The sequence below is a fragment of the Thermobia domestica genome, chromosome 9 (genome assembly GCF_964235325.1).
Source record: "Thermobia domestica chromosome 9, izTheDome1.hap1.1, whole genome shotgun sequence".
NCBI lineage: Eukaryota > Metazoa > Arthropoda > Insecta > Zygentoma > Lepismatidae > Thermobia > Thermobia domestica.
This window is the reverse complement of record NC_137462.1, coordinates 159,606,711-159,631,660: the sequence shown is the minus strand read 5'-3', so window position 1 is coordinate 159,631,660 and position 24,950 is coordinate 159,606,711. Positions and strand designations below refer to the sequence as shown.

The window sequence follows — 24,950 nt, the reverse complement described above, 5'->3', positions numbered from 1 at the left end:
ACCACGCGGACATGAGTCCAACACAAAAGTATTATAACATGAACTAATAATTAATTTTAAAACCTTTCATATAGTACATAAGTTTGGGTTCTAACACTGATGACATCATAAACCGTGCACCAAAATTTCTAGCCCATAAATAGTTTGGTTTGGAAATAGTAACTAATTTATTTTAATAACATTTTGTGGATAGTACCTGGCTCATTTTCTACAATTTTAATCTTTTTTTTTTTATTATTGTATTTAAGTTACTCAGTAAAGTTCAAAGAAGCGACGGTGAGCTTAAAAGAGCTTTAAGTGGCATTTCTTTTCCCCCGTGAGATTTTACAGTGGTACTCAAAACTGATTTCTTTCTTATGTTCGTATCTAGGAAATAAAACACACAAAAGTTATGTACAATGACTTTTCATTTTTTTGTGTCCAAAAAACTGTTTCTTTCACACAGTTACATTCAAACCTGAAGGAGTTTTTGCTGACATGCAAGGCACCTAGGGAAGGCTAATCTTCTAATGCATCTAGCCTAAATTGCTGCAAGGAAATAGTGATTAAGTAATAACAACAATAGGCGAAGAAAGAGAGAGAGTGTGTCACTATTAACACAGGACGAACAAAATGAAGAGCGTACATATAATTAATGAAAATAATAATAATAGTAATAATAATAATAAAACAATGCACCATACAAAGCGACTTTTTTTTGTACAAATTAAAAACATAATAGTCAAATACATAACAATTCATTACGAAAGCATGACATATTTTTAGGCACAGAGCATTGTGCCAGCATATTTTCTTTTTTTATTATTCAATTTTTATTTAATAAAAATCTATATCGCACTTCTTTTAAGATGCATACAATGGTTTATTTGTTTCTTTTATCTCTGCGTAGGTATATGTATGGAGAGCTTGTTTTGATATATAGTCAAAGAAAGTACGAGATGGCAAAATGTAAATATTTTGTCCATTTTTTCCTTCTTTTTGAAATACATGTAACATATATATATATATGTCATTAAATCATTTCATCAGTTCACTGATAGTTATTATTAATAAACTTTAAAAAATATACCTATTGAATATTGACTATATATATATTTTTCTTCTTCTTTTAAATCTTGATAAAATTGGAGACACTTGTCTTCCATATATAGGAGGACTTGTTTCTTGTCACTGTGACACACAAATAGCAACTTGATAATTATTAAAAAATATTTTTTTTCTTGTAAAATCTCATTTCTTTTCAATTAGTTTCTTTCTTTCTTCACGTATATGTATATATATTATGCCACGTTCATTTACCAACATCATCATACATATTTTGTGGTCAAATAGTCCAAGTCAAAAAAGCATACATTATTCCATTCAGTAGACTTCCCATGTTAAAACTACTAAAGTTCATTCTTGAAAAAAAAAAAATGTATAAAAGGTACTTTTCTTTTCTTTTCTTTCTTTTTTTTTTAAGATACAAAGACATACTTTCATACCATCACAATTATCCGAACTCTACACAAAAGGAAGCATTGGTACTGCCCGCTATGCAAAAAATGTCACATTTATGTGTTGTTATGCATACCACCGTTAGTTTTCTTTCTTTTTTTTAAAAAAAATTATCATTTTCTCTCTCTCTACTTTTTTTTAGAATATATATATATATATATGTATATATAAAACACATCTTACACAATCTTCGATTTGCACTTAATGTATACAAAGGAAAGAAAAAAATTTTTTGTGTGTCTTTGTCTACCAATATCGAGGTATTTTCATTAACATTTAAATATATCATATGTATATATATGGATATATTTATATAATTTGTTTTATACAAAATACTAAAGCGATTGAACTCAGAGAGTTTACTCAACGATGTATAGTTAAAAATAAGAATTAGAGAAGGGCATCCTTTAACTTGTTGATAAGAAATTAATTAATGATTTCGCACATTGAAAACGAAAATAAGAATAATAATAAAAATACGGTATTAAAAAAATTATGAAAAGGCATCTTGTACACATATTTTTCTACCTTTGTTTGTTTTTCCTTTTTGATTTTTTTCTTTCTTCGGAAGACAAAAAAAAAAAAAAAAAATAGTGAATTATGTAAAAGTAAGATTGTTTATGACTGTGAAAAATGTAGTGTGGTAGATAGTGTGATGATATTCAAAATTAAGAGAGGTTACGAAATAATGACACCAAGAATATATGATTTTTCATTTGTATATGTATTTTGAAGTGAGAAAAAAAAAGAAAGATCTTAACAAAATGAAAAAAGGCACTCGTGGTACAGTGTAGCTTAACTAAACTACCATTGTTTTTCTTTCTTTTCAGAGTGAACTGATTTAGAATGATTCTACTTCAATGCCTTTTCTATTTTATTAGCAACGAAAGAATTAAGAAAAAGCTAATTTTAGAAAACAAATTAGTACAACATCATTGTTATTATTATTAATAATTATAATATTAATGTTAATACACAGTTTAACTTATTTTGGTTAATGCAATACTTCTCTGCACCTAAATTTGAGGCACTACCCTGATTTTTTTCCCTTGAATTCTTATTCTTTGTGTGTGTGTGTATTCTTACAATAAGGAACTTCACCTTGGTGAAATGAAACTTATATCACTACCGAATGCCGTACACAACATGGGATGTCTACCAATTCACATCAGTATAGGAGGAATGAAAAGGTGCTGCAAGATTCTATCACTCAAAAGATATGGTAATGTTGTAGTGAAAGAAAAACAAAAGGTAAATTGTTTCGTACTTGGTAATTTATCCTTTTTTTAAAAAAAAATGAAAAGTGTTTTAAAAATGCACTTAATAATAAAGAGTATTTTCTTCTTTACTTTATTTTACTTTACTTTCTACGTGGAATTCTTGCCATAAACAATATTATAAAAGACTTTTGTTTTAAAAAAGGCCAAAATATAGAAAGGGAGGGGGAGAGAATATGAAAAAACCAAGAACGAACAAAAGGCAGCTTGTTTCTTCCAAAGCGTGGTTATATATTACAACATTAAAAATAGTTTAAACATCATTTGTTTTTAATACTTAGCACAAAATAACCGTCCTTTCTCTTTTTATATATAATATGTTTTTTCATCATTTTGAGTTTAAAAACAAATGCATATACATATATTTATATAATAAGCATTCTTGATTCGTCTTTTTTTTTTTTTTCAATTACTTTTTCCTCATATTTCATTTCTGATGTTAATCATTCTTTTCTGCCATATATGTGCCAAAGAATCTCTTCCGATTCCAACATTAATTCATTATATAAAGACTTCTTTTATTTTCTTCTTTATTATTTCATACAAAAGAAAAAAAACACACATATGTCACTTCTGTTGTTGCTTCACTTTTTTTTAAGCAACCACGGATTGGAAATAAAATGTCTTACCTGAGTGACCACATTACTTTTTTTTATAAATATTAATTTATTTAAGTTAAATATATATATATCTATATTTATATATATATAATATCTATATATATTTTATCTTAGTAAGTTTCCTTTTTCTTTATATATAATTACATATGGTACAAATAATAGGATTTACGAGCATGTATTGTTTATTTTTTATCTTTTGTCTCCTTTTTTTTTAAAAAAAAAATGCCCGACTTACGAAAACAAATCAAAACATCGTGATATTGATAATCGTTTTCCCCACACAAGGTTCTGCCTTGATAACTTGTCTCCTCCTATTATATCTAATGTAAAACACTAAGGCAATAACATTTTTCTTTTCGAATATACATACTCCATTCACTATTAATTTGGACTTCAAATAACTTCGCTATACATTTCCAGCACCACAATTTTGCACTTCACAGCACACTTTCCAACTTTACACACAATGTACCAGCCATTCTTTTTTTTTTTTTAACGTTCTTTACACCATTTTTTTCCTTTTTTAATTTTTTTAAATTGACTTCTTCTATTAACACTTCCTGGCAGATTTTTACACAATCAATGTGTTTTGCCAGAAAAAGAAATTAAACGAAACTTAAAACCAACAACAACATACAGTAACATAACTCTCTTCAACCAGGATTCTTAAGAATCCGTTTTTGCCGAAAGTCATACACTTTTCTACAGAAAAACACCATGTCTGGTGCTACACGTCCTGGAGGTTGATGACACTGTCTTGGATAACCGCCTTCTGGGTTTGGAACCACTAACGGACGACGAGTTAAACCTTCTTCAAGCAGTTTTACTTCCTTTTTGTATCTGTGAAGAAAGGGGAAAAATGACAGGTCAAAATACATTACGATCAGTACAAGTGTTATTTTATTAATTCAAAATACTTGTTGAAATTATATACATTCTTCTGACTCTTCAACTTAGTTTATTATGTTCAAAGATTTCTTTCTCAACCTGCAGGTCCCATTTGCACCAAACAATATGAATTTACCTTTCACAAGCACTTACACAAAAAATCAAATAACAAATTAATAACTGCTTTTAAAATATAAAGTCGCAAGCACTGATCATTTTAAACAAATTGTGACCTGGATTAGAAGTAAAAACAGAAGAAAAATGTTCGACATTATTGTAAAGTGAAATTTATATTTGACTTCTAAAATTGTGATTTGTTAGACAAAACAGTAAATTCAATTCATTCCCTGTACTGAAAAGACGTAACGCCAGAAAATTTACTGTGGACAAAATCCATCCTACAATAAAGATATCCACAACAAATGAAAGTACTTGATGTTGATATTGAAGAACATATTTGGAACTCAGAATAGACCGGATAATGTCATTCAAATGAGTAAAGCGTGATTTACGTATGATATCTCAATGTCAAAATTTCTAGCTTTCCAGACAAGAATTCATTAACCTTTATTTTACGTACTCCTCCTATTGCCTCACTATGCTGGATCAACACGGAAAATTCTCTGTTTCCACTGATAATCAAACTTGAGAAAGCATGCATGCGCCATTACCGCTCGGACACAGTGGATTTAATACAGATAACTTAGTGGTTCAATTTCAATCAATCAAGAAAATTACAAAACTAACAGAATTATATAAGAATGAGGTTGTATCAACAAAATGTATCATACAGAGAAAATGAGAGGGCAAACATTTGTAAAAACATCGAGAAAAGTCGGCACGATTCTCGAAAAACTTCAACTTCAGAACAAGTAAGATTTACAAAATGAAACTTAAACTTCGAAGTTGTGTGTTTTTATCTATTCCGACCTTTATGATGTCCCATAGTTTATCCACTTAATTTTTTGCAAACTTCTTCGAGATGTACTGCTTCTTATGCTAGGTAAGTACGAATTTCCTATATCTTGTGTTTTTTTTTTCATCTTATTTGTTAAGTACATAAAATTCACACAAAAATTATAAAAATTTAAAATTAATTGTTTAACCCCACAACTAGACTGTGCTTGTCATTTGATGTATATTGTAATTGTTTTTGGATCATACATAAATGAATTACAACAAGTATTCTGCCATTATTGGCAGGTCACTTGCTGTAACTGAGAAGCTTCCATGCTCCACGGTCTTCAGCTAACCTCTTTGTCTTCATGTGCAGTTTCTCTGTTTTGATACCGTCCATCAACTGTACCAAGTAGAATATGTCAATTAATTTAGTACATCTAAAACAATAGTGTTAGTAAATTACAACCAACGTTGTTGTCTCGGAATTTCTGACATCCCTCTATATTACTGTATTACAAGTTTAGTGATTGTATCAAGAAGCTTACGTATTATTGAAAGTCGTTACCTGGCAGCAGAGAATTAAACAGACATTAAATGACAAGTACGGCTGGGACTTCCTTTATAAATCTCCCGTAAGGGAGGTGACTGAAAGAAAAAAATGACAAGTACATCCCAGTTATGGAAGTTGAACAATTAATTTAAGTGATTCTATAATTTTGGTGTAAAGTTAAGGTAATTTACAATGAAAATGGAAACAAAGAAACAAGATGTAAGAAATTCATCTGCTTTAAGCGCTTAAAAAGTTCGCAGAAGATTAAGAAGATGGAATATATGCGTCATAAATTGGTCCGAATAAGAAAATACACGCAATTCTAAGGTAGTTTCATTTTATAAAACTTCTATTTTAAGTTGCCTGAAAAGTAGCTTTCTTTTAAAATTCGTACAAGATTAAATAATAAAAAAAAAAATAATTTGAATTATGAGTCAAACAACAACAACAACAACAAAAAAATCATAACTTTAAGAGCTCTTGCATTTTCTTTGTATAAAAAATTAATATATAACCATTTTGTATACACGAAAGTAAGATTTACCTAACAATATCTCCAAAAATTAAGTAAGAAAATCAATACATGTTAACTAAACCACTGTATTTATCATCACGGGAGAAAAAGGAAGGGCAAAGGGTGCTATATCTCAAGCACTTAATCACAGAAATCAACAGCAAAGGAATTGTTCCAAAAAATGTAAGATGTTAAGCTATACAGAAATGATAAGATTCCTGTAAAATGAATGGTTCAAAATAGTAATGAAATTTAACTGAAATACAAAGTAATGTCCTTTATATTTTCAAAGAAAATGACCAAATCCAAGACGATCAGCAAACGAATCGGCGAATCACAGGATCAATATGCTATCTGATATAAAAATAACTGGATCACTTGATTCTGCTTGAATCTGTTTTTGCCGAATTATCTTCACTGCCTGAATATCGCCCTTCACACTAATAGTATTAACCTCTTTGGAAATTCTAATGTTTCCTAGTTTGATATTTTATCATACTCACATAAATAAAATTACATAACTTTACAGACATTAGAATTGGTGAACAGGTCAGAAGAGAAATATTTTATTGACAGGGGTGTTTCTCAAAACTCATAGCTAATCTGCAGGATATTTTCGTATTCTACAATCACCATCAAAACTCCACAACTTACTCCACCATTAATTTATTAAATTAATTGATTCTGAACTTATTTAAGTTTGTAATAACTTACTCTGTATTTCAATGACTTCGGAACGGATAAAGCAATTTTAATATAAGGGCGAAGTATGCGTATATATATATATCTGGATGAATCTGTGTAATTAAGATGTGTGAGTAGACATGGGGACATTAATAAGGCTATCATATGTTACAGTTACGACAACATGTTCGCCTTTTGGGAGTAAAAAATTCCGTCTGCAAACATTTTCGGAAACCTTTTGATTTGTCCGCAATTTCTAACTCAAGTGTATTGTCAATTCAATTCAGACATTTGACGTGGAAATATGTTTGGCTATTTGTATTCAAAGAAGCAATTGTCATAAAAAAGATCAGATCTATTGAAAAATATGAACAGGCGAAGTCAACTTGATACAGGGTAAGTATTCTTGTTTAACTGTTTTTGATACATTTCAAGATATTTTTCATAATTTTTTTTTTTTTTTTTTTTTTTTTTTTTTTTTTTTTTTTTTTTTAACTTGAAGATAAAATACAAAACTTACCATTCTTGTGAAGAAAGTTAAAGTTTATATTACGGGTTAACCAGATGAAGGCGTGTTCGCATTTTCCATTTTGGTATTTCAGAATGTGGTAAACTTAGTAACCAAGTGGTTCACACTAGCTTTGCTATCTTAAATAATTTAAACTAGAAGTGCAAAACACTGAAGAAAGCAACGTTTATTTAAAAATAATAAATGTGTAACAGTTTCGGCAACTAACTTAACATATTGGCTTCACCAGACACTCATAAGAAAATGTTAACACATTTATTATTTTTAAATGTTGCTTTTGATCAGTGATTTGTATTTCTAGTTTAAGGTAAACCTAGACATTAATATCAGTCAAATAACAACCATGTGACGAGATTGCTGGATCAACTCATCCACAGAGTACCTTCACAAATAATTATAGAAGTCAAGAATTGAATGCATTATATTAAGACGTTACGAGATCTTAATTTCTTGATTAAATATGTGATGGTAATAGGTGCAGGACATATCAGTGAATAGAAAAGATTAGAAGAGGATAATATAAAGCAACATCGGAGCAAGAAGGTAAATGGATTAGAACGAAGAATATTCTTGAATGGATTAGACTGATACAGAATATATCAGCATATAATTTCTGCACAATGAACACGCAGGACTCTTACGCCAGGAAGTTAGTTAAAGCTTGTGATTGTACTAATTTTATGACTGCGAAATACATAATGGGATTTTTGTTTCATCTTCTTGTACAGTATGCGAGAAAAGAAAGCATATATTGAATAGTTTATATAGTGTCTATATGTTTTTTTTATGACTGTGCAATCCCTTATCTAAAATAGATATTTTGCAATCTAGTTACGAAAGTTGTTCATTATTATTATTTTAGTGACAGCATTAATTTATTAATTAATTAATTTTGAACTTACTTAAGTTTGTAATTTTCGCAACCTAAGTTCCCTTTTATAATTTCTATTACGATCCCATGCTTATTGGCATAGGAATGAAAATACCGATAGCAAAACATACAATACCAATATTATGAAGAAGATAGTCAGGAAAACTTCACTAAAGCAAAACAGCAAGTGACTGTATAGCATCATAACTTCGTAATATATTGGACGATGGATGATCTGACATCAGATATCTATATAAAAGAAAACGAATTTGCAAAACAACAATTATAACTATGTTTGTAAATGGTCACATGTATATAGTAATTGTGTGTTTGAGAGGGGGGGATCATACTAAAAAGATAACGAATATTAACATTGTTCAACGGAAGAAACTGACATATAAGGAAATGTCAATCAAGTGTTTTTGGATGAGAATCCGAAGATACCCTACTGATTCTCTATTTATTTATTTTTCGTTCTGTGTTGTTTGTATACCTCTTTTTCTTGACAGTGGCTGAAACGCTATTGTCAAGAATTACCATAGGCTATTAAGAGATGCTGCAGCTGAGATATCCCATTTTAATTTTCTACGGCACCTCATTAAGGGAAATATAATTCTTCAGATGTGCAGACGCAGTTCATTTCTGTAATATGTATTTAGTTTCCTGTGAGGAACAAAAATTTTGTGCTGTGCTGACGAACACAGTTACGAAACGGGGTCACTAATATTTTTGTCTTTTCGTTCACATTGGTGCCGCTACTATGTTTCAATGGCTAGAAGAAATATCTATTTTAGCTGGTGGAAAATTTCATATCTAATAAAGAAATTGTGTGGCTTCGGGCAAGAAACTATTAACCCTGTGTTACAGTTGTTACTGTTATCATTGAAATAAATAAATAATATCTATCCTATCTAATAATACAATCATATAATGATATAGTAATATTCACATTAAGACAACTTACTATTGCGATCTCAGAACAGGTTGTTAAATGATTTGGATGAATTTACTGGCTATTATAATTTTTATTCGTATCTTTTCCCTTTCAAGACATAAAGAAGAACAGTACTTTATGTTTTGAAGAATATATGTATTTAATTTCTATACTTGCATTAGGAGCTCTTGATATAGATGAATAATGGAATACTAGAACAGAAAACTTAATATATAACAATACTGTGAATCTCTTTACCAGCACTCAGCAAAAGTACAGAAACGAACGGGTGTAGAGATACTTTGTATCCCATGACCTTGTCTACAGATTCAGGGCTATAGATGTATTACCAGAGGGTGTGTGGATACGGATATCCACATCACTATAGCTTTTTGCGAATATGTTCCTATTTTATTTTCGGATAGCGGATAAAATTCTAGATGTTTGTGAAAGACAAGAATCTTCATAACGATTCTTTGAAGCACTATTAATTATTTGCTCTTGTATTACAGTATAATCACCCTTTGGGGACATATAATTGTCAGAACAAAATTGTGTTTCGTTGCTTTTAAACTTCTGTAACAAATATGAAGTGCTACTCTGATTTTATGAGAGTTTGAAATAACATATTCTTTTTCCTCAAGTTCATGACAATCTATTCCGATTATAAAGCAACTATGCTAAATAAAATGCAATAAATTCATGCAGACACGAAGTACGAAATTGATGGGAAAAGTATGTCTTCTCAAATGTAGAGTTCTAACAAGAAAATTGATCAAGTTGATAACTGTTTGCCGTACCCCATTGCTTTTCTTAGGAATGGTGTTAGCAACACCCCTAGAAATGATGGAAGAAATGAATTGTTGAGAAATTGTTCTAACCAGTGGTTTAACTGGTAGGACACCAGTCTTCAGCACATCAGGATTATTTTAATTGGATTGGATTGGATTTTGAGTTTAGCGTCCCTTTCAGCAACGAGCATATATGAGCACATATAAACGTACTGATTAACGTGGAATCCGAACCATATGAGCTCCCGCCGGGAATCGAACCCGGGTCTTCCACGCCACAGGCGCGGACGCTAACCGCTTAGCCACGAGGAAGCTCTGATTATTTTAATTATCCACTATTTTAGAGGGATGACGGTGGGGTTATAAAACATAAGAACAATAGGGCTTCCTGATTTTCAGACTAAAGAATGGGATACTCTACGAAAATTTACTGTACGGTCATAGTTACGCTTTTGCCTTTTGTTGAAATAACAGAATTAAATAATAGAACAAAACTTAAAAAAAGGAATGAAAGAGAGTAGATTATTCCTATTAGTTTAGTATCGATGACTACTAAAAGCATCATTTTTCAAATATCAAATAAACGATATTAACTTGTGTTTAGGAGAAAACCCGGAACATTTGGAGTATGGAACTATTTTGGAAAGGACATATGATGTAAGTCTTGAATTGTCCCGGTTAAATCAGAAGGAGGTCTCGGAGTCCTAAGCAAACGATATTCACAGTAGTAAATTTTAGGATTAACCCTGGAGAGGTTCTCCGAGCCTTCCCACTACTTCAAACTCACTTCGAGTCGTTCAATATATTTATCTCCCAACCATGTACAAAAGACAGCGCAACATACAACAGATATTTTGTATAAATTGTCCTTGTATCGCCAACAAATTATACTACCGGTTTTCTTTGTAGCCTCCCTCCCTTCATATTATCACCATTCCTGTGCACAATCTAACCCATTCATATTCTTCCTCCAATGGATTAACGATGATTGACGTAGGAAGAATATAATTATTCGGAAAAATGACACAAAATAATAATTAAATTGGTCTATTTGCTTAAGAACTATTGAAAGTAAAACATGCATGACACTGATATGCACTTTTGCTGACGGTTGTACAACTGACTTATCTACCTTGATTTTATAATAAAACGGAAAAAATGAAATGAAATATTTGAGTTTTATGTCCCACGGTTATGCCGGTTAGGCTAAAGGAGACGGTGATGATGAGTGATGAATGAAATGGTGGAATGAAGAAAGTGGGAGGAAACGGGAGAACCCCGAGAAAACCCACGCACACGGTGTTTGTCCACCACAAATATAATAAAACGGATGCTATAAATGTATACAATACGATGACGAAGATAAAATAATGGTTAGGGTGACATGTTAAATGAAATTTAAAATGCCCAGAATGTCCACTACAATGATTTTGTTGCGTAAGGCATTAATAAAGACAAATATACGTAAGATAATTTTTAAATGGATAAATAGGTATATACATTGTTTTGAGTGAGTGCTTGAAAGAACTACAGCGCACTTCAAATACTTTTGAAGAAAACATTTTCTTTTCAATTCTGATATTGTAAAATTAAATATAATAATACATAATAAAGCATCCTAACTACAAACACTCTGTCAGCAGAAAGCAGCATTTATCAAGTAGTTGCCTGTAGACATGACACTTTCATGAAGTTATTGCAAGTAAAAAATTTTGTTTGCGAACGAAGCTAACTCGACGACATTTCTGACTACTTCGCGAAGACATTTGCGACAAATTCGTGCAAGAATTAGATTTACATATTTAGCTAGTAACTGATTTCCGATCGCACTCATAGTTTATCATTACTTTATTTGTATTTTTCATTTCCTTATTAGTCTACACTCTACTGGGAAGATTAGAAAAACGATGCAGTAAGTAAATGAATAAACAATTCATAGCAATATAAACTTCCGATACTGATCCAGCATCTGGAGCTGAATTACAAGGTGGCGCTCCCTGGTAAAAAATCAGAAATAACATAAGATCTGATGCTTTGGTTTGACCACACATCACCCAAGTAATAAACAATAAATAAATAAATAAATAAATAAATAAATAAATAAATAAATAGAAATATTACTGGGCTATTGACAGATTTTTTTTTTTTTTTTTAATGGACCCGAATGGCTATAAATTTTCTCAATTGTTAAAAAACTACATGTTCCACTGTTACGAACTGCCTCTATGAATATTATACATTTATTAACTAACTACCCAACTTCAGGAAGACCGAGAGAAAATGGTGACCTGATAAGTATCAGAGTTTTGAGTTTATCTTTAATACATTTTGAAGTATGGAAAATTTATAACATTAAGTGAACTTTCTAAAATATGTAGATCATATGGAACATATCAGTAGCCAGAATACCAAACAATTCGATACATTTTAGACTCTAATATAGACTCCTTGCTCCTTGCTGCCGTTTTAATATTGAACTTGGTGGAGTAAATCATGAATACGAATAAACCAATTTCAAGATCACTCATCATTTTCATCATTTTTACACTGAATTTACTATGATACAAAATAATTATTAATAACATTATTTAGTATGTAGATACTTAGTAAAATCCCAATTGAAGTTCTAAAAGAAAGAATAAAATCAGCTTCAATAACCGTCTCTCTCACCTCATTTTGATGCTTCAGGAAAAGCTCAGTTGAGCAGTCCAAATAGTTAAATACATTTAAATAATTAAAAAAAAAAAATATCACAGCCATTCCGGAATTGACTAACGAGAAAAGCTAAAGTACATGGGCATTTACAATAGCGTGTATAGCAAATATAAAAACATAGGTGAACTTATATAGACATAGTGAAACTTACGTCTACGCCTGGAAAACATTGTGTGTATCTCTTTTAACAAGTAAATGAATAAATTTGAAACTAACTGAAATCTATGCAAAAGTTCCTACTATCTGACAACGAATTTTATGCTTCTTACCTAATATAGTAAACGGAGGCAGATTATGAACGTTAAGAGATATTGAAAACATACTTACATACTTATTGTGTTATTTTACAAAGGATTACTCTTCACAGAAACATTTCATATTTGAAAAGTGCAACGTACCTGCAATATTCATTAAACGTAAGTACAAAACATTTGTCTTCAATGCAAGCCACGCTGTTGATATCTTTGTGCTTGGACGCAAATATTTCGTCTACCATGTCTTCTTTCCTTCTTCCTTGTTCTGTGTGTTCAGGTCTATAATACCACAGAAGTGACATCATCATTTCCCCTGAAATATCAAGAAAATATGTTAAGTAATGTCACGAATACTATAGGTTATTGGAAACTTACCTTTAACCCTGCAACAGCTTATAAGACTAAATTAAACTAAATTCTTTGGTACGGCACCCGAAAACTAATAATTACTTGAAAAACATAATAACTTTTTTTTTTGTTGTTGTAAATATAAAAACCTCGTATTCTTCTTCATTAATGATAAAGTGACTACAAACATTGTTTAAATCATCTCTTTCTATATATTTCCAACACTTCTTAGTTTTTATAAAGTGACACAACCAGCTAAGAGACAAACAAAGCATCCTTTAAAAAAATGCTATTACTTGTTAAAGAATTACACTAATTTTATTTACGTTTATGCCATTTACTTTAATTACTTTTATTACTTTTTAATAATGCTGAATCTCATTTGACAAACTTGACTTATTTGAATTCTTATCAACTGAATGCATATTAGGCATCATTCTAATGATTTCCAGAAAAAATTTCATTTCATCCCGAGGGCAAAATTTTGGCTGTACTACTGATCGAAAATATAGGCAATAAGCTCGTGTAACTGGTTATTATAAACATAATACGATACATGTTATAATTTTTTTATCTGAACCAGATACTGAAGAAAGAAACATTCTGTACCATTTAAACTATAGGATATGAAAGTTAAGATTATATATGTATTTATTTAGTAATAATACATATATAATACATGTTTTCTTTTTATTGTATCATACCAATGTTACAATGAAAACTGGGCTATAATTGTGTTTGAATTCAGAATAGAACTGGCAAAAGACCAATCCTTCTATATGTTAATTTGTATTTAAAACAAAAGGTCCTGATATATGGCAAAAGTTGTTAGCTATTTTGGAGTGCAACGACTATTTTCAGCATCAATACATATTATACGTGAATCTACAGTTTAATGTTAGATACAAAGCATATGAACTTCTTCCGGGGAATGAATCTGGATCTTCCGTGCACAAACAGTAACACTAACCGCTTAGTTAGAAGTGGGTCCACCGTGTAGTACATACTATTGCTAAAACACCCTTGAACATTGTTTTTGGTTAAAAGTTAAATGTGGCGAAAATGAGATTTTGGGAAACTATTTTTAACAATGGTTTGAGTCTTAGTTTAACAAGCATGAGAAAAATAAGTTTTACGTGAACTGAACTTAGAGAAAAGGTAATAGTTCAGTTTCAAGAGGTCATATTTTAGAATATGAATTAATTTGTAAACTTAATAAAAATTAAACCTTTAATTAGGAATGAATTACCATCGTCTGGATTTTCCCATAATGCGGCCACTTTAGCAACGAAAGGAAGATCGGTTTTCCTTGGTCCAGATTTCAACAGCACACAGTCCCTCGCGTAGATGACATCGCCCTCCACATGACGCATAGCTGGAAAACACTTTCTCGCAACTGGAACATCATCACTCTAGAAACACGATACAAAAAACTGATTAGAAAAGAAATCATTATGAGTGCAGCAGTATATGTGGCATAGAACTTAACATTTATACATCATCAATATACCAAATTATCAATTAATATAGAGTATAGAAAAAATTCAATACCTATAGAGATTTTTTCTAACTTACAAATGATGTATTTATTTATTATTCATATAAATACAAAATTTTATTCCTTAAACAGCGAAAATAATTTGAAATTAGTACAAAATACGACTGAAATTCATGTTTAGGTAGTTTAACCCATATAAATAAAATTATACAAAATACAAATACCTAATATTGAAATAATGAATGATACAAGTTACTTTTGTATCACCTACTTACATAAATCAAATTATTATTGTAAAATAAGTTTTACAAAATATGTCTAGATAAACTTAAAAGCACACTGAATACTTATGCAAAAGATAATATTCTAATCAGTGCAAAAACTTATAGAAGCTGATGATGTGTTTGATGTAAACACTTTTCCTTTTATGTAAATGGACATACACAATTTGATATATTCCTGTATAAATTTCACATTAATAAGTAATAAAATATTTTCTATTCTACACATTCTGATTCATTCCGATGATTGTAGTAGATAGTAAAATATGTATAAGTATTTTAAGTGTATGATGATTTCTTTTGTTGATGTGGCATTGTGCAGACATTTTAGTTTATTATTATTATTATTATTATTATTATTATTATTATTATTATTATTATTATTATTATTATTATTATTATTATTATTATTATACCTACGTGTACTCCATTCTCTAGAACTTCAATTAAAAAAAAGAAAGAAAAAATAAAAATAAAAAAGACATCACTATTTGGTAACTCACGTTAATACATTTGAATACTTATTCAAGGCTTTTTCATAGACAAGGCTAAAACAAACAATGAGAAATTAATTACGATTATGAAATGACTGATGAAAGATAAAACACATGCCTTCAGAAGAACTCAAACTGGGGACTGATTTGCCGTTTGCTCGGTATAACTCAGAGAATTCGACTCTGGTATGAAAAGCATACATGAAACAGCACTTATTAACAGGTTTTAATTAAATTTGTTCATTACAAAGATCGAGAATAATAACCCTGCAAACATATTCCCAATTCATAAATACAATAGTATTCGATATACGTTCGCTTTAAAGTAAGTCCAACTTGGTATGCACCCTCTCTGGACACGAAATCTTTTACTTGCTAAATGACCTTCGTTTAGAATATGACTCGCGTGCTAGAACTTTAATGTGTCAAACTGAGTCATGACACTGCGTGCTACCCTTGTTTACTTCTGTCTCGAGATCTCAGCATTCCAAATAACAACATATCCTCCTCTTTTCTCAGTACAATTCTAGCAGGCACTCGACTCTTCTCAGCAAGTAAAATGCGGTTGAAATTTCATTTAATTGCTTCTGCATTTATGTATTTTAGTACTAAGCAATGTTTAAATGTATTTCTATAATATGCTAATAAATGAATATTTTATTTTCCATGGGAGAGCATTAATCATTTTCTCTTTATTTCTTATGGAAAAAAATCCGTTCGATATATATCTTTTTTGACATAAGTCCAAGGATATGGAACAGATTAACGACGTATAATGAGACACCACTGTATGTGTAATTAAACAAAAAATCAGAGCAAACCCTGCATTGTTCAAAACCGCGTTATACAAGCTATTCCTTAATGAATTATGCCAACATAAATTACTCCCTTTACTACCATATTTTGTAATTTATTTACATGCTAGTTTTACTTACTGACGCAGTTAGATCGATTTACTTACTAACACAAAAATATTACATAATGATACCTGGCACAATAGATTACAAGTAAAATAATAATTATAATGAATTATAAGTTAATTGTAAACTTAGCAGGTTAGGACCTTCGTCAGAAAGTAAAAATACACCAATTATTTAATTCAAAATAATAATAATAATAATAATAATAATAATAATAATAATAATAATAATAATAATAATAATAATAAATAAAAATCACGACCTAATAAAAAATGTCAATATACTAAAATAGTATTTTCTAAACAATGTAGGTTAAAATTTCATTTAAGATAAGTTGGTATTACTCCTAAATTTTCATGCACATCAAGCTAAAATATATCTTTTGTTGTATTGGTTAAAATAAAACTTTTTCTTTTTTTATAATGGCAGATAAATTCTTTATTATAAATTTAATATATCCATTAATCTATGTGACAGATACTCTGTAAGAGTTTTAAAACACGTGATTATTCTCAGTTTAAATTATAACATTTTGTAATTGTTTTTAGTATCTCCGATTTCGAATTTAACGGGATCTTTGAGGATTAATTCCTTATTCTATAAGTTAATACTCTTATACCTATATTTTCTAGACAATATTTGCTACAGTATTTACTTTCTAATACCATTGAAGAAATGCTTTATCGATGGATTTTCCTCTCTCAAACATACTTTGAAGTCCCCAATAATTTACCCAATACTCGTAATTATGAGAGTAATAATTCTTTTTCATTTTGTACCAAAATAACCTGATAAACCATTTCTGAGAAGTTTCTATTTTGTTTATTAGCGTGTTAAAGATACTGTTTCCTATGACTGAATCAAACTCTAGTTTAGATCTAAGTAATATCTTATATAAATAAACATATGAACTACCATCTTTAAAATCAGGCCAGTGATTGAATATAAATCCTTTAACTTTTCTTACCCATTGTGCCACATTATTTATATGACTATCAAATTCCAGTTGCTGTCATATACAAGACCTAGATCTTTCATTGTTCTTCCTTATTTGCTGTTACTCCATTTATTCTATATGTACTAACAAAATGTTGAATCTTGTTCGTAAATGTCATATATTTAGTTTTGATTAGTTGTTTATAATAAATTACTTCTGAACCAGTTATTATTGTATTTAAATCGTTTTATAATAAATAATCATCGTATTCGTTGTTAACTATTCTAAAAAAAAAACTTTATGTCATCTGCGTACAGTAACATTTTTGAATATTTGATTTTTTCGGGTAAATCATTTATAAATAAGGAGAAAAGAAGGAGTCCTAACGAAAGCCCTTGTGGGGTTCCCTTCTCTACTTGACTTTTACTAGATGATACATTACCATTTTTTACCATAACAGTTTTATTTGATAGATAGCGTTCGAACTAACTAATGTGTGCTAATGACAATCCAATATCTGATAACTTATTAAGGAGTACTTTATAATCAATAGAGTCGAAAGCTTTTGGTATATCGATATATATAGCATCAACTTGTAAACTGAATTTTAATGCGATGTATGTGAAGTCAGTAAAATTAATAAGATTAGTTACAATCAATCTGCCTTTTAAGAGTTCATGTTGTCCTTTAGTTAAAATATTTTTTACATTAAAATATAAACTTTTATGTATAATTATTTTTAAAAATTCTCGAAAACACATTAACAAAATTTATACGCTTATCTTTTTTAATCTTTTAATTTGTAAATCGGCACAACATATACTTGTTTCCATTTCGAAGGGAATACTCTGATTTTTAATAAAACATTAAGAATGTTCGATAAATTTGTTGCTACAGCATTACCACATGCTTTAATTACGTAATGTGGAATGTTATTGGGTCTAGGTGTAGTATTCCCTTTAATTTTTCTAACTGTTTTGGAATGCAAATCGACATCGCATAAGTTGCTACTAAATTTTCTCAATTTCATAACCTTACATTTTGTATACCGATTAGAACCTAAATTAAAAGAATTATATATAACATTTTTAAAAGATTCTGCAATGCCAAATTGTCTGTCATTGCTACATTATCACACTTTATCCGCCTTGGAATTTGTTTGTTATTCGATGTTTTAAATGTTCTGCAGAATTATATATTGTTGCTACTAATACTCTTGTCCAAAGTTGATTAACATGATTTTCTTGCCTCAAGATATTTCTTTTCAACAATCTTTCTCAATTCGGAGTACCTTTGATACTAAATAAAGAAATCATTGTGTGTGTGTGTGGGGGGGGGGGGTCAAGTTCAAAATGGATATTATTGTAATGCATCATTCCGTATTCCATCTATCCCCATGCTAATCCTATGGACTACAAATGACGATCGATAAACTGGTTCGATAAGATTGACTTTCAGGTAGAACTTACGAAATGCTACCAATAATATCACCGTATCACCAATAATATGAGCCATTTTGAATTTCGCGGCAATACTAATAAATTTTATAGGATGTCTTTACTCCCGGAAGACATCTCGTTGCTATCTTTGACGGCATTAAACGAAGATAAGAAAAAGAAGAAGAAACCGAGTTCGAATGACTTCGGAAGACTATATCTTTATCAATACTTTTTTATATTCTTTTACTCAAGATTTTTTCATAGCTTTTTATTAAAATATTTACTAACATCCTCATTTTATTGCCCTATCGATTTATCGATCCCCTGGTGTGTAATCCAGTATTTTATGTCACGCCCCACCTTCCATTACGAAATCCTGCCTAAACGAAAGAATATCGATGGTTGAGCGCCAAAAGGGCGTAACTGTCGAATTTTAAAATTTGGAGGTAATGCTATGAGGACATGTATAATGGATTGAATTTTCTTGTGCCAAGACGCCTTAATGAAAATCTCTATCCTTGGAACGTTATTCGAAAATGATATAAAGGTATAACTGAGTTATTAGCATTTGGTTCTGTGCCAGAGAGGCACATATCACTTAAGCCTCTAAACTAATAAAATTGCAGTTACGCCTTTTTGGCGCTCAACCATAGATATATGTTGCCAGTAAAATAGTTTAGAATGATCGAGCCCCTGGTGTAATACCCCAGTATTTTTTCACGGACCCCCCCCCCCTATTGCGAAATCCTGGCTACGTGCCTGCATTATTGTTTTTCATTATATTCCATGTTTACACAAATTGTGGATGAAAACTACCAATTTTCGCTAACGCAGCAACATCATGATTTATTGTCCTGTTTTCAAAATTTGGGAGCAAACGATCCAATATTTTATCCTGATTCCTATTATCATACGGCTTGTGTATTTAATTTAAATGTTGCTAATTCCAAAAACTTTTCTGCCTATTTTTCTTACCGTAGAAATTGCTAGAGATTATAGTACCTGTTTCCCAGTCAATTTCTCCCGTATTGAAATCTTCTAAAATTATGAAATTACCATTTATTGTTAATAAGTAGGAACTTTAACCAGTCACAATAATCTATAAAGTTCTTTAACGGTAGTGTAGGAGAAAAATAATAAGTGGTTTATTAACCGGGATTATGATTTTTTTACTATTATTACGTAAATTCATCAATGTACACAAGTACCGTATTTCTTTTTTATTGTAATCATACACCCACCTCCCTTAATTTTGTTTACTAGTGATAGGTTTCTGTCCTTAACAGAAATCATATTCTTCGCAATTAATTTTGTTTGTGAATGAATATTCCTTTCCATTAAGTCCATTTACACTTTGATACTACAATTGCAAGTTCATTTCTTTTCTTATGTTACTTTAATAATAAAACAATTTAATTTCCTGAATTTTCCTTCTTTTCATTCAATTGATTTCCAGATTCTTGCACAACCGTTTCATTCTTTAAAAGACTCATAAATCTAATGAACAAAACCTTATCCGGCCAAATATTTGAATTACACACAGTTTAACATATTATAGTAATAGTAATATCTTAATACTATCTTTTATAAACACACTAACATTACACGAAACAGTTGGGTCGAACCGTGTTACAAATAGGGCAGCTATATGGGAGAGTTTTTATTGACCTTCAGTTTGTCACTGTTCATTCCACCTTGCATTAAATTGGCACGGTATTTGTTAAAACCTGACTCATGAATTTGATTTTATCCTGTCTGATTTTTTTCTTCGATATTACGCCTCGGGCGTTTGATAGCGACCTTCCAATCCCTATCTCCTTCACTTCTACCCTGTTGCAATGTGCTGTAGACTGTTTCGTTAACCTTTCTGGCATTGTTTACATTCTCCATTGTACCATGTGTTGTTTGTTTGGTGATTCAGTGCTCACTACTTCCGCAAATGTTTGTGTTCTGTTTCCACTCAATATTAGTTCATTCAGCTTTATGTTCTCTTGTTTTATTGATACGGTTTCTGCTTTAAGAGAATCATAATTTTCACTTATGTCATTTAATAATTAGAACACCTGAAATACCGGTTGTTTGTTTCTCACTATACCACAACACGTGGAACACTTGGTTATATTCCTATTTAGGAGAGTACCTGTGATGTCATCTAAATCTTCATTTTTTATTCATTTCATGATCTGAGTTCCTACTTTCGTTACTGATATATGATCTACTGTTTTTCCCGCCAGCGATCGGAGTAACCACTGTGCTGACATCTGTGTGCAGAAACACCATTTTATATCACATTCTATTCGTCCAAATTTAAGACAATTTTTCACGTGAAACCTTTCACTGCAAGTATTAATTGTTTGCCAAAAAATGTTTGTCATATAATCTACACATGTCTTCAGACGGTGCATCTTGAATAATAATAATAATAATAATAATAATAATAATAATAATAATAATAATAATAATAATAATAATAATAATAATAATAATAATAATAATAATAATAATAATAAACGAAATTTTCGCTTCTACTTTGTTGTAACCAATATAAAGAATTCAACTTATCTTTACTGAGGCCAATAATAATAATAAGACAACCATGACCAGATTTAATACAACTGGCAGTTCAATTACAATAATAAACTTCAGCTTTTGGTTTCTAGCAAGAATTTCCTCCTAATTAAGCAAAATAAGTTTGTTTCTCATTGGCCAAGCGCACGTAACTTAAGAATTATTTATGTTACAAACTAGTTCTTGTTAGTAGTTTCTTCTACGAAAAAAAAGGAACGTATTCATACTACACTTTTACTAGTTGTATTACTAATGCTAAGTTAGAAAAACTAAACCTCCATTTAAGTCGTGGTTTAGGACCTCACTTCAATTTCATAATATTCTTTTATAAAGCACAAAGAGTGAAAGAAAGTCTGCAGCAGTAAAATATTTCTAATTGAAAATCAACTGAAATTTAAGGGTCCTCGCTAAGCTGACTTCTACTTAAAAAACAATGCATAATAATAAAAATGCAGAAAGCGAGCCAGACAGTATTTTAAAAAATGTTATTAAATAAACTATCAAAAAATGTTGAAAGTGTGCCAGGTAGTATCCACAAAATACTATTAAATAAATTAATATAAAAAATGTAGCAAGCGAGCCAGGTAGTAAACACAAAATGCTATTAAATAAACTAATACAAAAATGTAGAAAATGAGTCAGGTAGTACCTACAAAATGCTATTAAATAAACCAATATCAAAAATGTAGAAGGTGAGCCAGATAGTACCCATAAAATACTATTAAATAAACTAATATCAAAAATGTAGAAAGTGTGACAGCTAGTACCCACAAAATGCTATTAAATAAATATCAAAAATGTAGAAAGTGAGCCACATAGTACCTACAAAGTGCTATCAAATAAACTAATAACCTTTCCCAAACGTTTTCTTATAGACCAGGAATTTGGATGCGCAACTGTTGATCACAGAAATTTATACACTATGCGAAAGGCCTTGAAAACAATTATTAGCTCGTGTAATAGCATTTTGTAGATACTACCTGATTCACTTTTTAAATTTTTTTATGTTCTTCATTGTCTCTAATTATTCATTAGAATTCAGAAAAGCAAGAATAGGATTAGCTAAGATCCTTAATTATGGAAGAAACGTCAGATACTTACTGTCAAATACACTTTAGATTGAAAAGGATCACCTTCCCATTCCCATCCATTTGACCATTTTGGAGTTAGCACTTTCTTTGGAACCTTCTTCAGGACAGCAACTTCAGGAGGCATCTGCTTCTTGAAAGCACCGTTGCGCGTAACTAGAACACTTGACTTATGATTGCCAGTAGCTTTAGTTCTTGCTGTATGGACAGTACTTTTGTCGCTCAAAGATTCTTTACTCGAACTTCTGCCCCGCCTTGCCGTTGTTGGAGAAGCAGCAGTTACTTTGCTTTCATCCTCAGGACTGCTTAGATGTGGAGGAGATTCCCGCGATCGGTAGTTCTTTAGCATACTCACTTTTTTCCGAAGCACTCGTCCTTTTGTCACTGTGTCCACCGACTGAACTTTCAACACCCCATTTTCCACTGAATGTCTTCTGAATGACCCATTCACCTTCACTATAGTTTTCTCCCCGCCACTTTCTTCACTTTTACACCGGGGTGACTTTTTGTTTTCACTAATATTTGCTTTGTTCACAACAGCACCAGCACTACCACTTCGCTTCCTCAGAGACTCATTCTGTACAGGGTCCTTTGCTACAACACTACCACTAACCTTATTACATCCTTTGGCTCCCAATCTCACATTCTTTTCTTGCACTTTATTTTGCACAGGAGAAGTTTTCGATTTTACTCGCTGCACTTTATTCTCAGTGCAGATATCTTTGGTTGTTTGACTGTTTATAAAATTATTCTTACTTTGTACAGCTTGTTTAGAATCTTCAATAGTTTGTGGCTCCGGTAAAGAATGAGTTAAACCATTCTTTAAAGGTGGAATCTCTTTTATGGCCTCTGAAGTGCTTTTACTCAGCACCGTTTTGCAGGTCCTCTTTGGCAAAGACGCTTCAACTAGCACGTGATCGTTTTTAGAAGTCTTTGCTTTTTTCGAATTATCATCAAGTTTATCGTTTAATAAAAGCTTTCTTTTCCGCGAATGAGGAAGGATTCCGTTAACTTTTTGTGGGAATGGGCTCTCCTTCTCACTAGGTTTAACACTGGGGTTCAGTGGGAGGGCTTTATCTTTCTCGCACGGTTTCGCACTATTATCACTATCGTTATTACAGGTTGTAAATACCTCCTTCTGATCTTGTGATGTTGAACTTCTTTCAGAATTGCTACACACTTGCTGAAAAGTACTATTATCACATACTTTATTATATTTACCCTCACTTAGTACTTGTTCACTCACTGGGGCCACTTTTTCACTAATTTTATCAACACAAGGATCTTTACTTACAGCAACAACAGTATGTACCGATTTCTCTTCCACTTTTGTTGTTGCAATGCTACTGCTATCACACGGGTCCACCTTCGCACTAGTCACACTATCTGGCACAGAATCACATCTTGGGTTCTCCTGCCTCACAGACCACACTTCGTATTCTACTACCTGTGGCACTGCTGCGGTGTCTTGCTCCATTTTTTCTTCTGTTAGTTGGAGAACTTCGCTAGTAAGCGCTGTGCCATTCAAAGGAGACGTAGCCTCCTTTTCCATGGTTACAGACGGTGGCATCCCGGCGCTTCCTCTGGCTGGGCTTGGTGGATGTCCCAAGGCTCCTCCGGCGGTGTTCCCTGTGTATGGCTCCAGCGGGAGAGGAACAGGAGTTGGCGGTGCAAACGTGTCTTGTCCTGGCCCCTTACCATCACCAGTAAGAGGCCCAGTATGGACGTTTTTTGGACAGGACTGCATTGGACATGGACAGTTTTGGTATGATGTATCTGTACGTAAAAAAACAGAAAAGAAGAGTAAATATATTGATCAATATATTACGCATAAAAATTAGCAAAGTTTTTTAGAACTATGTCATATACCCTTTTTAAATTTATGACAATATTTCGTCCAGATTTCGCGACTTCTTCAAGTTGACTCAGGCTTACGTAAAATCTATATCTACATGATTCCAAGTCCATTCGAAGAAACTGCTGAGGTCTGGCCGAAATGTCTGCCTGATGACTGAATAAATAAATTATTTTGTTTTAGTTATACAGTTAAAACTATTTAAAGCAGTACCTGTGAAGCTTTTACCCATTCTATTGTATAAAGCATGATCATAAAATAAGACAGAAATATTTTATAACAGAAATTACACAGGAACTGGTAGAATATTATTTAATTCCGACTACTAAAATATAATTCATAGTCAGAACATTGTAAACTATGGAACAAAAGAAAAGTCTATTATATATTGACTGCAAGTAGTAGCAGCAGTACATACATCTCTTGCATATGCTTTGTTATCAATAGCTTAAGACAAGGGGCTAATGTGAGTACGATTTTCGGTAAGTTACATATATT

The 24,950-nt window shown here is 31.1% G+C and overlaps 1 protein-coding gene across 2 annotated transcripts in view; it reads right to left on the bottom strand.

Moving 5' to 3' along the window:
- Positions 1-389: 389 nt before the first annotated feature.
- LOC145695140 (uncharacterized) overlaps positions 390-24,950 on the bottom strand; it is a 235,148-nt gene continuing 210,587 nt past the window's right edge. For both annotated transcript variants that reach the window (XM_081772073.1, XM_081772074.1), the window contains exons 3-6: positions 22,611-24,373; positions 14,622-14,784; positions 13,169-13,337; positions 390-4,234 (exon numbers count right to left, since the gene is read on the bottom strand). In XM_081772073.1, coding sequence (XP_081628199.1) covers positions 4,048-4,234; positions 13,169-13,337; positions 14,622-14,784; positions 22,611-24,373 — 2,282 coding nt within the window. In that variant the 3' untranslated portion in view covers positions 390-4,047. The remainder of the gene's footprint in view (positions 4,235-13,168; positions 13,338-14,621; positions 14,785-22,610; positions 24,374-24,950) is intronic.